This window comes from Phalacrocorax carbo, chromosome 11 (assembly GCF_963921805.1).
Source record: "Phalacrocorax carbo chromosome 11, bPhaCar2.1, whole genome shotgun sequence".
Taxonomy (NCBI): domain Eukaryota; kingdom Metazoa; phylum Chordata; class Aves; order Suliformes; family Phalacrocoracidae; genus Phalacrocorax; species Phalacrocorax carbo.
This window is the reverse complement of record NC_087523.1, coordinates 10,104,258-10,121,539: the sequence shown is the minus strand read 5'-3', so window position 1 is coordinate 10,121,539 and position 17,282 is coordinate 10,104,258. Positions and strand designations below refer to the sequence as shown.

Sequence of the window (17,282 nt, the reverse complement as noted above, 5' to 3'; positions counted from 1 at the left end):
GAGAGTTGTAGTACCCTCTTTTTTGTTTTATTTAATTTCTGTAGCTTTTAACTTTCTCTTAGCTATTACTCTGAGAATGGCTGCCAGGCTAAGTATTTAATGTCTCTATATCCTGTAGACATATCTTGGAAATGGTGAAATAGGTATAGTTGTGTACCAAATGAATTCATAATTAAAGGTTAAAGAACATTGAGGCTAAATTCTGAAATAATTTTCAGAATTTATTTCTGAATGTTTCTGTAAATTTCTGTAAATTTTCTGTAAATTCTGTAAATTTCGGAATTTACATCTTATTACAAAGTGAAATCCTAGGCTGCAGAGATTAATAGTGGTTTACTATGGATATGACTGGTATGAAGATCACATTCAAAGTGGCTCCATAGGTTTGTTGGTGAATACCTTATATAAGATCACCGAAAATATTCCTAGAAATACCTTTTAAAGTAGTGGTTAAAAAGAGCATAAACATAGAGTAAATAGAAGGTATTTCAAAATTTAAGAGTTTGTTTTCCCATAAATAAAGACGAAAAGGGAAAAAAGAAAAACAGTTGAGCCAGTGCGCCCTCTTTCAGATCATGCTTATGGAATAGAAATAGTTTACTAAAATATATTAATCATACATGTAGCTTTCTCTGAAGCTCTAGGAATGGCATTAGAAATGTTTTTAAGTTTTGCACTGCTTAAATCAGAGATATAGTCTTTTCCTGACTATACCAAAACAAACCCTCAGTGCAAAGGCACTCAAGCTGCCTACAACACGTATTGATATTTTAGTTGAGTAATCTAGATCTGGCAGGGATCTTCATCTAGAAATACAGCAAAAAAAAGAAAGTATATGGGCAGTGGAAGCAAGGTCAGGCAACGTGGTAGGACTACAGAGATGCTGGTCACCACTGCAGGGAGGAAATTCGTGTGGCCAAAGCTCAACTGGAGCTGAAGCTGGCCAGTACTGTAAGAGGGGTTTGGTTTTTTTTTTAATATGTTAATGGCAAAAGGTGGGCCAGAAATAACATTGGCCTGTTACTTGATCAGCATGGTCACCTCACAAACAGGGACACAGACAGAGCAGAAACGTTTAATGTTTTCTTTACCTTGGTCTTTAACACTGATGATGGGCTCTGGGACCCCTGGAGCCCTGGGCTAGAGAACCATGACCGTGGGAATGATAAACTCCCAATCAACCCCCAACTAGTGCGGGACTTGCTGCTCCAGGTGGATCCATATAAGTTAATAGGACCTGATGAGATTCATCCAAGGGTACTTAAAGAGCTGGCTGATATCATAGCGAGACCTCTCTCAATGATTTCTCAGTGCTCTTGGGAATCTGGAGAGGGCCCAGTTGACTGGAAACTGGCAAACGTTGTCCCAATCTCCAAGAAGGGCAACAGGGATGACCCTGCTAACTACAGGCCCGTCAGTCTCACTTCTGTGCCTGGCAAAAGTATGGAGGTGGTTATTCTGGGAGTTACTGACAAACATCTGAAAGACAGTGCAGCCAGCATGGGTTCAGGAGGGGCAAGTCCTGCTTAACAAACTTAAATTTCTTTCTATGAAAAGGTTACCCACCTAGTTGACCAAGGGGAAGACAGCTGATGTAATCTTTTTGGATTAAGCTCATGGTATCCTCCTGGACAAAATGCCCAGCGCACACCTGGATAAACACATAATACAGTGGGTGAGCAATTGGCTGAGGGGTCGGGCTCAAAGGGTCACAGTAAATGGGGTTACATCGGGCTGGCGGCCAGTCACTAGCAGGTTTCCGCAGGGATCCATCTTGGGGCCAGTGCTCTGTAATGCCTTCATGAATTACTTGGGTGCAGGACTGGAAGGAAAACTAAGTTTTCTGACAACACAAAATTGGGAGGAGCTGTTGACACTCTCAAGGGCAGAGAGGCCCCGCAGAGAGATCTAGACAAATCAGAGAGCTGGGCAATCACCAACCGTATGAAGTTGAACAAGGGCAAGTGGCGGATTTTGCCCCTGGGGCTCGGCAAGCCTGGATGTACAGACAGGCTGGGGAACGAGAGGCTGGAGAGCAGCTCTGCAGGGAGGGACCCGGGGGTTCTGGTCAAGGGCAAGTTGAACATGAGCCAACAGCGTGCCCTGGCAGCCAAGAGGGCCAACTGTGCCCTGGGGGGCATCACACCCTGCATCGCAGCTGGGCGAGGGAGGGGATTGTCCCGCCCTGCTCCGTGCTGGGACAGCCTCACCTCGAGTGCTGGGGGCAGTTTGGGCACCACAGGACATTAAGGATATAAAGCTACGGGAGAGGAGGGTCGCAAAGTTGGGGAAGGGTTTAGCTGCTCCTTGTACGTTTTCCCCTCTAAAGTCACTTGGTTTGTTCAGCCTGGAGTGGAGGAGGCTGAGGGCAGCCCTCATCATGGTCTGCAGCTTCCTCACAAGGGGAGGCGGAGGGGCAGACGCTGATCTCTTCTCTCTGGTGACCAATGACAGGACCCGAGGGAATGGCAGGAAGATGTGCCAGGGGAGGGTTAGGTTGGATATTAGGAAAAGGTTCTTCCCCCAGAGGGTGGTGGAGCACTGGAACAGGCTCCCCAGGGAGACAGTCATGGCACTAAGCCTGAAAATATTCAAGAAGTGTTTGGACAAGGCCTTCAGACACATGATGTGAATTTTGGGGTTGTCCCATGCAGGGACGGGAGTTGAACTTGATGATCCTTGCGGGTCCCTTCTCACTCAGGACATTTTATGAACTTATTCTTGGGTGTTTTAGACAATTTTAAGTAAGCTTTGAATAAGCAGATCATTCTTGGCATCAATTTATAGTCAGTTTCAGTTTTTTCTCTGGTAAGAGTGCATATCTGATAATTAAAAATTGTTCATGACTGAAACATGGAAAAAGATATGTTAACTATGAGGGTTTTCTAATTGCAAGCATTTCAGGTGAGAGATTTTATTTTTGTACTGTCCGTTCTATGTATTCTGCAGCTTTACTGTTTCCTCGCATGCTAGGGTCAGTCAGTGTTGTGGCTGACTGTGGCGAAGTGGCCCAGGCTTAGGGAGCCTGGGGCTTACCACTGCATGCAGGCTCTGCCAGATGCTCCTGCTGCTGACGGGGAAGGGAAAGGTGTCTTTATTTCAATTCTTGACTTACTAATTTGTAACTTAGCTCAGCTGATGCCATGTAAGATACCTCTTAGATTGTGCAGCCTAGCTGCTCGTTACCTACAGCTTGTACATCTGACTTGTAAATGTGATTTTTAAAATGTGGACAGTCTCTTAATATTTTTACCTAACAGTGCAGTGTTATTTGTCTGTTATCAGTTATTTTACTCTTTAAAAACCTTATCATTGGTACAAGATGGCAGGGTCTACTTCCTTGAGGTTGTTGGGATAAAGCTGACTCTGGTTTTCAGTTACTGTGACACAAAAAGGTGCAAACCCCCATATCTTTGTAATTTGGGGTACCAGTGTATCTTCAATTTTGGAGTTTGAATGGGAGTTTCCCATTTAATTAATCTTAGAGCTAGGTATTAGTAATTTTTTTCTTAAATCTTCATTGGGTATCTGGCAAGATCAGTAGTAATTTTAACCATACTGGTAGGTGATGTACAAGCATGTAAAGAATGCACTGTAATAAACACATTTGTGTAGGGTAGTAAAATGTTATACCCTTATATCATGTCTTTCACAAATGCATGTAAAATTGTACAAGCTTACAGCTGTATTAATGCAATTTTGTAGCTGTAAGATAACTTAAATCCTGATGTAGATGTCTGTAGATGTTCATATATATGGCAGGTCAGGATCTAAATTTGTCTTCTCATCTCATTGCACTTTGATTGCAGTTAACATCACATCTCAATAAATAAAACATTGGTTATAGGGGGTACCCTTGAAAGTGATAGTGCAGTGCAAATTAAGTTAGATAGCTAAAACGAGTGTTTTCCTCAAGACTAATGCCTCATCAAAATGTGTTACTAGCTTATCAGTTCATCAGAAAAAGATGAAAGGTATTAAAGTTACCCTAGTTCTGGCATGTTTTGGCTACACAAATTTGTGAAGCTTGATAAAATACTTTCCATCTGATACCATAGAGATAGATCTCTTGATCACTGAAATGTCAGTATTGTTTTCCCTATTTGTGCCATCTAGCTGAGGGGTTTCAATATCTATCCTTGTAACTGTTACAGCCATCTGGGCTTGCTCTTTTCTTTTGCAATTAAAGCAAGCCTGAAGTTATCAGATTTTCAGCTTTGAATATGGGGAACTCCCTTAGTAGCATCCAGAGACTTCCATGAAAATTGTACAGTGCCTTGTGCAGCAAACCTTTGAGACAATCTAAAGATACTGTTTGTTCTACATTGTCTATTTATACTTGGTTGACCTAAAATAGCTAGGAAAAAGGTTGTTCATGCCTGGCTAGAAAATTTCCACACCCTGTTACAGTGGATAGTAGCAATTTCTTTGAGACATTATTTCAGAAACACAGTACTTATTCATTTCTCACCCTATACTGTTTTTAAGTAAGAGTCAAATCCTCCAAACATGTCTGGTAACCACAATGTTTGCCTTAAACCGGAGTTCCTTGCAGGTCTTCTCAGCTGACAAAGTTGCGCTTTATGAAAACTGCTAAAATTAGCCAGCCCTTCCCTGCTGATCTCATAATATTGGAATAGACTCTCATAAATGGTGTGGTTTTTAAATTCAGTATAAATCTAATAGAGCACACTTTGTTAAGATAATTGGATGTGGTACTTTCAGAAACTGCACCTTTATTTGCTTGTTGAGTTTTCTTTAGATTTCTGTCACTATTCAGGCAACAGGGTGGGAAAACATAGTGTAGAATGCAAGAGGCTCTAAAAAGTACTTCTCCTTTAAGCCTGTGCTGTGTTATAAGAAACTAGCACTAGTAAACATTTGCTGGAGACTTAACCAGCATGCATGGTACTTCGCCAGGTCTGGTTCAGTTGAGTGTTTTTAATAACTGGTTTTTATTTTGAATAAAGAAATGTTTTTATTTGCAGAATTTCTTAGAGTAGTAGCCCATAGATTAGTATTTGGGTTTCTTCTGAAATGTGAGGAGACTCTGGCAAGCAAATAGCAGAAGATCCCAGTTTTGAAATATACAGCCTGTAGATCTGATACCAAATCTTTCCGGTTTTGTTTATATGAACCAGCCACCTTTTGTAGCTACATACCAAGGGCAGAGTCAGCATCTAGAAATCAATGTTAGAAGAATTTGTCGGTTCTAGTATTCTAGTAGTTGAGACATAGCCACAAAGAAAGTGCAAACACTCATGTATTCACAGGGGTAGAGATTCAAATAGGATATAGTGAAGGAGTACATGAACTTTGCAATATTGCTAGAAATATTTAAGAAAAAAAATATCCTTAAGTCATACTTTTTGTTGAACTATATTGCTGTTATCTTTGACCTTTTAATGGCTGATTTCAAACCTCTGATCCAAAAAACTTCAGAAACCTGAACGTTTTTGTGAGGTTCCAGGTCTGGCAATCAGTTTCTCCTGGCTAGTGATTGTAGTGCTGTATCTCAAAATTGGAGCTGCCTCTATGGTAGTAGGCATGTTTTGTGGTAAGGTGTAAATCCTTAGGTACAAGCATATTCAAGGGATGTCAGTTCTCACTTCTTGCTGGATCTGACAACTTAAGTTGGAGCGTGTGGACATGTTAGATACACACGTGCAGTTACCACGTAGGTGAAGAGGCACCTAGCAGCTTACCTGTGTTAGGCTTTAAATCTCTGTTGTCTTTGAAGTGTGCTTATGCTCGCTCTCCTGCTCAAAAGCGATTTTAAGTTCTGAGTATTTTCCTCAGGTGAGAGGTGTGGTGATGTTACGAGAAAGTTTCCTATTAAAACTTTAATGCATCTATATCACAAATGGCTGGAGTTAATAATTGTAATGCAAAGACTGTGTTTTCCAAGTTTGGCATTCTTACATTAAAACACTTAGTTTAAACTTAAACCACTACCAAATAACTTTTTTCTCTAAGTTCCATTCCTTTAGGTGGAATCATTTTAGATACCAGTTAGCAGAAAATGATTGGGGGGAGGGAGGCAGGGGTGGGGGTGGTTTGTTGCTTTTTTTAAATACGGAAGTCAAACTTTAATATCTAGACATCTTGCACAGGAGCTGTGTGATCATTCTACAAGAAGTAATTTATGTAACTTGGTGATTAATTGGACTCTGCATTTGCATTCTTCTAACAGTATGCTGGTAGTCTTTGGTCTGGTTTTTTTTTTTATGTCAGCCTTGGATCTCTAACAACTCATGCCTTCTTTTACAGGGCACAAAACTGTGGATAATAATGGAATACTTGGGTGGAGGATCAGCTTTGGATCTTGTAAGTATATGATTTTTGCATTATAAGTACCAGTGAACCTTACTTCATTGTGCTTTCATAACTCTTGACAAAATATAGTACATCACTGTGACATTGAAACGCTCAAAAAAGTGTGAATTTGAATGGTAGTTCTGTTGCATTGCGTTGATGTTGATTTTTTTGTTTTGTTTTTTTTTTTTCCTGTTTGTCTCTAAGCATTAGGAAGCATCCATTTGTTATCAGTCAAATACAAGATAATTTTTTTTTCAGTATGAGAAGTACTGTTCTTGCCATATGTGGTGGGTTTTTGTGTCATCTCTCTCAGTGTCACCCCCCCACAAATGAAATACTCACTACACTTGAACAAAAAATGTTTCCTTTGGGATTGGGTCTCGGGAATGAACGAAGTGTGTGCCTACAGAGCACAGTTAACTTCAACTGGTTAAAAGGTGTTGGGTTTCCCATTTTCAGTTAAGCATGAAAGTGCCTTTTACTTAAGATAGAGTAGCATTCATGAAGGATGTAGCTTAGAGAATACAAGAGCACAGTCCTGTATGTGGATGTGGTTTCCCCGTACTTTCAGTACAGCTCTGCCTCAGCTGTAAAGTTTAGACCCACCCTTTCCTGTAAGATAATATAACTCAGTCTTTGTTCGTGTGATTCTGAAGGAAAAATGTCATGTCTTCAGTGTTACAGGATGGTGTTAATTATATATTTGCCAATGGTGGTCCTGTCTGCAAGAGTTGAAGCGTGTGCTTAACTTCACAAATCGGTTTAAACTTCTTTATGAAATTACATCAACTCAGCTACAGGAATGCAAAAGCATAGTAATTATGTGTAGCATGTTTGTGGCTCTGGAACTTAGTCTTTTTGAGGAAGGGTCTGTGAGAAACTTTTTTTAACACTTTTGAGTAATTTATAGTCTTCTGTAGAGTGTCAGAAATAACTAAATAGCTTTCACTAGTGACAATTGAAACCACTGAACCACTTAGAAGAATAAAACTTTTAAGTTCTGCCTCATTTGTCTCACTTTGCCATACTGTAATTTCATGGCGTTCTCTGTTTCAGTGCTGTGTTGTTGGTATTTTTTATAGCAGAATCCCCCACATTAATTGCTTCTGCTTTATTTACGTAGCTTTCTAATGTACAGAGTTTACATTTATTCCATACTAGCAGCTTTATAATAGTGTGTTATATTCCTCATGCTAAAGCAAGCATGGAATCAAAAATGCTGGAACAAGAGAAAAAAAATGCATAATTCAATTTAAAAACCACAGTCAATAGACTAATTTATTTTGAAATAAACTGAATTTCTTAATTTACTTAACCTAAAATGCAAAATTCAGCCCACTGTGTTTGCGGTCTATAGGAAACTATAACTTTGTGGAAAATTAGTTCTAGCTTTTCATGGGCACTGCGTGCTGAGGGGAGTGCATACTGTATAAGAAAAGTAACAGCATTTGCAATGTATTATCAGTAGAAGAGATGTGAAGATGATCATTCCCATGGCACCTATTTCTGATAGAATGTTGATGTGCTTCATTGAATGTTTATGAATTCTGTTAGTTCTTTACTTTAAAGTCTTCCAAGTTTAAGATCTAATTATATCAATAACAAGGCAGAAATTAAACCAAGACTAAAGTTATTTTAATGTGTCTTTTCTCTAAAGCTGCGTGCTGGCCCATTTGATGAATTCCAGATTGCTACCATGCTAAAGGAAATTTTGAAGGGTCTTGACTACCTACATTCAGAGAAGAAAATTCACAGAGATATAAAAGGTGCATAACATTTTACGTGTTACTTTGTTAAAGCCCTTAAAAATCAGAAGAGCAGTATTCTAAATCAGGTATTATATTATTTCCCCTTGACAGCTGCCAATGTCTTGTTATCAGAACAAGGCGATGTCAAGCTTGCTGATTTTGGAGTTGCTGGGCAGCTGACAGACACGCAAATTAAGAGGAATACCTTTGTTGGAACTCCGTTTTGGATGGCCCCTGAAGTTATTCAGCAGTCAGCATATGATTCCAAAGTAAGTATGAGAGTAGAACACCTTTTCTTTGTATGTGCAGATCCAAGAGAAATTACTTTGGTTTTTTGTCTTTTTAGCTCTGTCAGTATGGAGAGGAAAAAAATTTGCAAATTACAGGGTTTCAATAGTAAAGTTGAAAATACAGTTACATTGTTTTTGTACAGGAGTTGTGTGTCACTGTACTCACGTGCAAGACCCATGCAAACTCACTGAATAAACTGATACTTCATGTTAAAGTTCTTTCAGAGAAACTGCCTCAATGCTTTCAGTGTGTTAGGTTGGTTGGTTGATTTGATTTCAGTTTCAATTCGGTGTTTCCCATTTCAAACAGTAATAAAGCTCTCACAAATTAGAATGCCACCAGAACGTAGCGCCCTATTTAAAACCAAGATGATGGCTGAAATTTTACTCTCTCCTCAGATTTTTATAAAAAACTCTGGATATAATTTATTTAATGGTATTCCTGAGGACCTGTGTAATACTGAAGATTTTAATACAGGTGACTGATCTTGAGAGGAAAACAGTAACTTGAACTACAGGCTGGGAAGCTGTGGTAGTATGGTGGTAGCATTATGGAACCTTGTACATTTGTTCATGGCAGCTGTTGATGGATGACTAATTGCCAAGGGGAGTTTCCCTATGTGAACTAGCAGTAGAAAAGCAGACCTCCTTCATGTTTTTCTGAGGGTTGGGAACTGTGGCTGGAAATGACAATAAGGAGGGAACAGTCCCCTCTTCTTCCATGTGTATGCCCACAAGATGACCTAGAGCGTGTAGGTAATGAAGTGGCAGTGTACTTTTGGTGCTAGCATTGGACTTCCTACACTCTGTAGGTGCAACCTTAAATAGGAGCAAGAAATGTAAAAAAACTTGGTGTATGCAAAGTAATACTTTTATACTGGTTTTTCTCAAATAGTAAACATGTAACTGTACTTGTGATGTGCACATAAAGAAAGACTGTTGAGTGTCTGAAATATCCTGAAGATACTCACACTCCAGGAGACCTTCCCAGGATCATTCAGACTTGAAGGAATTTGTGTACATATCACAAGGGTTCTTGCTGATAAGACGGAGCATGTGCGTGCAGTTGTACTTAGCACGTTTAGGGTTTCAGTGGTGCAAATGTAATGTGCCGCCTAGAGGATTTTGGAAAAGCACTCTACCCCGCTTTAAAAATGTATATTGTCCAGTCAAAGTGAGGAAAATTCCTCTAGTGCTTTCCCTGTGAAAAATCAGCTGTACCACCCCTTCATATACTTTCTGCCAGCAACCTAATCTTGCCTTCCATATCTCCTCAATAGGTTGCAAAAGCAATGCCCTCTCCCTTTTCTTTCTATGCTAAGTCTGGTCAGAAAGCACAGAAAATGCAAGCCTTCAGTAGGACAGATGAAGGGTTTTGGACAGGATACAATTCAATTTTTAGATTAATACTGATGAATATTTTGGCACCTGGATGGAATTTTAACCTATCTCCATCTCTCCCTACTTGAAAATGACAGAAAATAAACTAGAAATTAATGTATTTTCATAGTGGCAGAGATTTACAAGCCCCATCTCTTTCAAAGCATTTTGCTCCAATAGACAATTGTTGGTTATATTTCAGTAATAAACAATGAGCTAGTTTAATTCTTCAGGATTAAATACAGATATTTTGGTTCTTGTGAATAGGAAGGGAATACTGGAGAGATTGTTTAGTCTATAGGCAACTTTAGTTTATGACTCCTGTGCAGGGATAGTCAAATCATTGCCAGCCACTTCTTAATGGGAAACACCTTTAATGACCTTAATAGCTATCGTAGCTCATCTAAAAAGATGCAAGTAATGTATATTTCACTTGGGGAAAAAAATCTCTAAATCAGAAAATAATTTTATAGTTCATAAAATATTTTGATACAAAGACAAAATTTGTTCATAATGCTTACCTTCAGCTAAAATAAATACTACTTCATTGTTCTTCAGAAACTTACCCTGTGAACTTGGTGTTTCAGGTTTAACTGGTTGCTGATAATTTTGTAGCTAAATTCACCAAAGCAGTTTGTTAGGAAAGAAATTAGGTGATCACCTGCTGTTTTGATTCAACTGCGCTTTGTTCCTTTAGAGTGCGGTGTCAAACAGGGTTGGATTCCTCAGTGCATCTCCGGTTTAAAAAGTAACATCAGCATGCAGCTTTGCTATCTAAGCAAAAACTGAACTAGACGTAGGAAATTTGTGGCAGTTTGTAGTTCATTATATAGAAAAGAAAATCAAAGGAAGGTTAATGTTTCTGAAGGTTTTTCCAAAAACATGTCCTTAGGGGCATGTTTAACTTGCTGACAGTGTAACAAAAGTGGTGTTGTAGATGCCAAGTTTTTAGGAATTATAGCCTTTAAGAAAATTAGAAAAGAATCTTTGTGCATTATCTGCTTAGACCAAAATTAGTTTTATTATATAGATGCAGTATATGTGAAGATTTCAGTTATTAAATGCTTAGTCACGATAGCCCTTAATTTTGTACTAAAAGCAACTTCTCCCTTTCTCAGGCTGACATCTGGTCACTGGGAATCACTGCTATTGAACTGGCCAAAGGGGAACCTCCCAACTCTGATATGCATCCGATGAGAGTTCTGTTTCTCATTCCAAAAAACAATCCACCGACTTTATTAGGAGAATTCAGTAAACCTTTTAAAGAATTCATTGATGCATGTCTGAATAAGGACCCAACGTTTGTGAGTAGCTATGTGTGTGTGTATGTAGAGATGCTTTGTTTTTCAGTCTGTCATGTTTGCAAAGCATTTTGCTGGTGCAGTGCATCATAACTGATGGAAATAATTTTAGAGACTATACTTTCCACTATTAATAGTAGTGGTAGTTTTTTTAATAGCTGCGTCTGCATCCTGGTCTCTTCTGTTTAAAGTACTGAAAGGGAGAGGAGGAATGCTGAAAGAAATGATGGTGACAGAGGCAGCTTCCTAAAATGCACTCAAACGTAGGATAATGTCAGAAGAGAAACTTTAACAGAGGAGAGAACTTAAATCTTTTTCTCCAGCAGAACTTTTGCCGTCTGGCTGAATTGTGCTTACAAGGAAATGTTGCATTGGAGATTTTTGATTAGTCATTTTCCTGGGTGTGTACCTTCTAGCATGGAAGGATAAGCAGCATAGTCTGTGTGCGAGTTAATCATATTTTTAGAGTGCTTGTAAATGTGGATTACTGGCTTTTCTTGACTTCCTGTTTCACTAATTTCCTGATACTATATGAGTTAGCTATAGAAGTCTTACTAAATCTCCCCTATTAACATTTAAAATCATTAAATATTAGCATAACATTAAATATTTAAGTGTTTCTTACAGCGTCCTACTGCAAAAGAACTTCTGAAGCACAAATTCATTATGAAAAACGCCAAGAAGACTTCATATCTGACAGAACTGATTGATAGGTTTAAGAGATGGAAAGCAGAGGGACATAGCAGTGATGAAAGTGATTCCGATGGTTCTGATTCGTAAGTTTATTTTCAGTTTAGTTTCTTTTGTGGTTTTTTTTTTTTTTTAATGTTACTCAAGTAGGTTTATTGCAGTTTCTCTGTGTAATTATCTCCTCTTATGTACATCTGTCTTTCTTCCATATGTTTTTCTTTGGCTTCTTTCAAGAAAACCTCTTGCATGAACCTAAAGACTAATCCATAAGTCAAGCTATGTGCTCAAAATCTCTTTAAACTTTCTCTCTGAACTCAGTTTCAGTTCTGTTTAAGAATTCCTAGTCTAGGGCTAGTGGTTATACAAAAAACAATGAATCACAATTAGAAATATTGCAGAGCAAGGTTGAGGGGTATGAAGAGGTTTGCACAATGCCAGTGGAACAACATACATTCTGTAAGTCTCTTGCTTTTCTGGATATCAGATAACTGTTCTAAATGGGATGTCATGGGAGAAGGTAAGCTTTATGGGTAGATAACATCACCTACATCTTGATGTACTTCAATTTACTCAGCCTCAGAAGTTGTTTTTTTTAAAGTTCAGTTAACATTTCAGTACATATTTTTCTTCTTATTTTATGGAGTACAGAACTAATCTGTATAGATTTATTATGTATTTGGGTTACCTACGCTTGCTTAGCGTTATGTTGTGGCTGGTATTCTGTATGGTGTATCCTTTGTCTTCAGGGAGTCCAGTAACAAAGAAAATAACTCTCATCCTGAGTGGAGCTTTACTACAGTTCGAAAGAAGCCAGATGCAAAGAAGCTGCAGAATGGGACGGTATGTGCAGTCTGAAGAGTTCTTCTTTAAGTGCTGGTTTTGAGGCCAATTTAAGGAAGATAGTGATAAAACGTAGTAATTACTCACTTTTCATAAGAACTGTCTTTCTGTAGTTCAAGAGGTGATGAGTGTTAGCGATGATTCCTCTGCCCATGTCAGCTTTAAAGGCAAAAGATATCACATACTAACAGATCGGTATCTGTTCATAGAGATGGGAATTAAAGGTTTATATACTATTACAGAGGAAGAACTGAACTGCTTTTCTGACGATACGTGACATTGTTTCAGATGTGTCATAAGGCATCTGTTTCCACATCACGTAACATTTGTTGATGTACTGTGCCTTCATTGTTTTTGTAATGTATTTTGAATGTTTTGTTGAATCTAACTGAACTTTCAAAGCCACATTTGCGGTGTTAAATGCAGCGTATGTATATATGTTGTATAGGAATATGCTAATGTAAACCTTATCTGTTAACTTTTAGGATCAGGATCTTGTTAAAACCCTGAGTTGTTTAACTATGATAATCACCCCTGTGTTTGCTGAGGTAAGAGTTGACTTAAAAAAAACTTATTTGAAAGTATTACCCAAGTGTTTGATAAGTATTATAAGTTTCCTCTGTTTTGCTTTGCTGCTCAGCTGAAACAGCAGGACACAAATAACGCTAGCAGAAAGAAAGCAATTGAGGAACTTGAGAAAAGCATCAACATGGCAGAAGCAACGTGTCCAGGGATCACAGATAAGATGGTGAAGAAACTTATGGAGAAATTTCAGAAGTAAGTTAAGGAATTCTTCTGTATGCATTAAAAAAAAAGAGCTTTATTTTAAGAGGAAAAAATTAAATTAAGTACTTGTGCACTGGAAAGGTTAGTTGACACTGAACTTTGTATGTTGGGGAAATATGAGTAGCTTAGTGGTAAGTGAAAGATCTGCAATTTCCAGGGCTTTCAACTTTTGTCTTCAGTAGTTTACGTATAACGCTTCTGTTTGAGACTAAAAAGTAATAGTAATGATTAGTGTATCTGTTTGGTCTTCTAGTGCTGCAGTTTCACTGTAGCTGTTATACCTTGCTTCCTTTAACAGCCTCCATTTTTATCAAAGTGTATTTGTAGCAAGTAAGGGAGCAAGAGAACCTTTAACTTACAATCTCAAAAAAATATTCTCTAAAGATCACTTCTGGTTTTTTAACCTATGATCTGTTGAGATGAAGGCATGTGCTAGTTCAGTGATGCAACAATAGCTGTGTGCCGTTTGCTAAGCTGAAACAACAAAATCAACAAAACTCTTGATTGCCTTTTTTTTAATCCATAGATTTTCTGTTAATGACTCATCCTAAGAAACTTCACATAATTGACTGATGTTTCGTATGGACCCAGTGAAACCCACCAAAACTACTTCAAGCTTGGCAGTGCTTAGCTCATGAGCTCCTTGTGCCTTTTGGATCTTTGCAACATATTGATGGTGATTGAGGATTTGAAAGAACCTACTCAACTATTTTGTGGCAGTGCACATGGTTTTATATTTTCAGGAAATTATTTTGTAAAGAACAACTTTTAATATTGTAGTTTCACCTGTTTAATCTGATAAATGTTGAGGTGCAGTTTTGCTTTTAGAAATAACCATTACTTTAGTTAATAGAAAGTGCAAGTACAGTATGTTTTGATGCTGTTTTGTTCCTGTACATAGGGATGTACAGGTCTTTTGTATTCATGAGTTAAACTTTTGTAAATCACTAACAAGCTTCAGAGAAATTAGCTTTTTCACAAGTGTATTCAAGACAAGTAACGTAGTGGCAAGGGTATTGCTGTAGCACCTGCTTCAACCAGCATATAGTTATTGTGCCCTGAAAAATAAACCTGCAACAGTATCTATTATAATTCTAAATTGGTACAGTATTCTAGGCAGCTCTATGATTAACTATATTTGAGAGCAATATGTCAATAGGTTGCAGGTGATATGTAGCAACAGGTGTATCCTGATGTACAGTATATGTATTACCTTTTAGAACAGGTTCTGAAGTAGTAATTCAATCTTACATCATCATGGTAGGAAAATTTAAAGCAATACAGTTGAGGGGGTGGGGCTTTTGGCAATAATGGACAAAACCTGAAGTCCAATTTAACTTGTTTCTTCTGAGTATATGTGCGGGGGTGGAAGGGAGCCAGAGAAGCCGAGCGTCACATGATACATACCTCACAAGCAGGTATACGTGTAACACCAGCGTTCTGTGAGGTGGTGTTGTTTCTCCTGTAAGATATTTATACACATTTGTTCTTCGATACATTAAATACAGTACATCAACATAACTTGTTTATAATTTTCTGGAAGTGTATTTTAAAGATGTATTTACCAGTTAATATGCAAATAACGGAGTTATAGATATTCTTTCACAAAAAGGTAGTAGTGTGCAGTACGGAGTGACTTTTTTATTTTATTTTTTTTTTCCGTAAAAAGTAGGTAAGACTATAAAGTTGCTTTCAGTTATATATTTATGGTACTGCTAGATGGGTAATTTCTTCTCTTCAGGAATATTTTCCAATTTCAACCCAGTATGTATATTATGTTGAGGTTTTGAACTGCGATTGTTTTTCCGTACTTTGTTGTGGAACTGTTGGTGTAAATTTATTTTTGATAAAGGTTAGGTGCATTTATTTTATGGCTCAGACCTGCACATTTTGTTTTTGCACAAAAGTCATTTTAAAGAATCTGAATTATATCTGCCAAATATTGAAAAAGTAATGGTGTGCAAGTAAATACTGCATCTTCAGGCCAATGTTGCCATTACATCATTTTTATATAAAGGACACTTGTGAGAGATGGTGGTTAGATATGCCAAGGACAATTATTTTCAATGGTGCCTACACTGTAAAAAAATTACTTTTAAACTCCTTGTTTTAAAGTTAAAAAAATTTTCTGTTGAAAACTTTCATCTGCTATATAACTGAAATTCGATTAGAATTTATATCTGAGAAAAAAGTCTGGAAATAGTTTTTGAAAACAATAATGTTATGGATTAAATAAATATTTTTATAAATGTAAAAGCAGAAAAAGTTGTAAATACGGTTGACCTGAAGCTTTACAAAATAACTGCATCACAGAAACAAATTGTAGTGCTCCTTTAGCTTCTGTAGTTGCTAGTCTTGTAAATCTGTTTATAGATGAAGCTTATTTCAGTGTTTTGGGGGGTTTTAAATGGTTTAAAAATAAATATTTAAGTTCTGTAAACTTTCATGAGCTTGTTCTGTTGTGCATTTTATTCTGGATTTTAGTAGGTGTGCAGGGGTGTGAACATACCTCCTACAAACTTGTGTTCTAGTTCAGGAAAGGTGTTCCTTGCACAGAGTTGCATGGTTGCTTTGAAAAGGTTTGGGTCCCGCCCATGCTGTTCTTGTCCAGAGGACACCTGCCAGCTGCTACGCCACAGGGAATGCTATAGACAGATGGAGCAGCCCCAGGGTTCAGTTTGATTCTCTTCCTAAAGAGGAGTCTTCAGCATCTGTGTGCTCAGACCAACGTGCACGGCCTGTGACAACGTGGTAGAGATGACAGAACGCTGACGTCGTGGTGGACTCGGCATTGTGGAGCGAAGGTACAAAAAGGCCTGTGCCAGTTACCTCGGCTCCCACTCCACCAGTCTCGACCCAGATCTTGTTTTAAAGAGCTCCATACAAGTTTCTCAGAATAAAAATGGTTTTACTTCCGTGGCACTTCCCTTGAGGTGTTCTTTTTATGTGGGAGACCGAGGGACGAGGTGATGGGAATTCCTCCTGAATTTTGTAACTGATGGCTCTACCCTGTTGGCACAGGGGCTTTAATCTATGCAACTCTGTAAACGGCTCTGGGTAGGTAGGGTTAGCGTGTTACGTGGGGAACTGGAACCTGTCCTGTTTGTGCTATGACTGTAACAAGTTGCTGAACTATGGTGCCTCTTCTTTTCCTGTGAAATGGGTGGGATGTATACCTACCTCATAGGACAGTGTGGGGAAAAACTCATCCATGCGTGTACAATACAGCCTCGTTCTCTTCAAGTCCATTCAAGATGGTTTTTTTTATTGTGCCGCATATGGCATTTCTGCACCTAAAGTCTCTGTGCGTCATAAGACTATAATCTAACTCTGAAGAATGGATGCCTGTATTCCTGGTTTCCAGAGAGCAGTTGTCTTTTTCCCCACCACGAGTCAGTCATTGATGAACTGTGTAACTTTATCGGCAGTATTCTGTTGCTGGCAGATAGCTAATGGAAACATATATCAAAATATTCATGCAGGAACCATCTTCTTGCTTGTTTGGTTTGCTAGGCTTCCCACTGTAGACTGAGAAGAATTGATATTGAAGTAGTCGTATCAAAGTAGTCTGAATCGCAGAATAGAGAAATGTATTTGTTCTTGGGTAGATGAGTCCTTTATCAATGTAACCATTCTCAAAACCCTTGGTCTCTGACTCCTCTAGTACGCTCCTGTACAGTAAGCATGTAGTATCGTGAACACCTGTTCTTGCATTCGGTTGAATGTCTATAGCCGAATAGGAAAGTGTGTAGGTTCTTAATGTGTTTGCACAAAGTTTAGCAATTGTTAAAGAGCTGATTTTTATCACACTGTTTTATGACTTAACACTGGAATAAAATTATTTTCCTCTTTGCAAAGTTTTAGTGGTACGTATGTTGGCTTGCCGTATTTCACATTTTTTCAGTAAATGAAGCAACATGCACTACAGA

At 38.3% G+C, this 17,282-nt stretch overlaps 1 protein-coding gene across 1 annotated transcript in view; it reads left to right on the top strand.

Moving 5' to 3' along the window:
• Positions 1 to 15,799, top strand: part of STK26 (serine/threonine kinase 26) — a 34,352-nt gene extending 18,553 nt beyond the window's left edge. The window contains exons 4-12 of the mRNA XM_064462979.1: positions 6,271 to 6,327; positions 7,976 to 8,084; positions 8,178 to 8,335; positions 10,855 to 11,040; positions 11,665 to 11,813; positions 12,474 to 12,567; positions 13,053 to 13,115; positions 13,208 to 13,344; positions 13,880 to 15,799. Coding sequence (XP_064319049.1) covers positions 6,271 to 6,327; positions 7,976 to 8,084; positions 8,178 to 8,335; positions 10,855 to 11,040; positions 11,665 to 11,813; positions 12,474 to 12,567; positions 13,053 to 13,115; positions 13,208 to 13,344; positions 13,880 to 13,904 — 978 coding nt within the window. The 3' untranslated portion in view covers positions 13,905 to 15,799. The remainder of the gene's footprint in view (positions 1 to 6,270; positions 6,328 to 7,975; positions 8,085 to 8,177; positions 8,336 to 10,854; positions 11,041 to 11,664; positions 11,814 to 12,473; positions 12,568 to 13,052; positions 13,116 to 13,207; positions 13,345 to 13,879) is intronic.
• Positions 15,800 to 17,282: the final 1,483 nt, after the last annotated feature.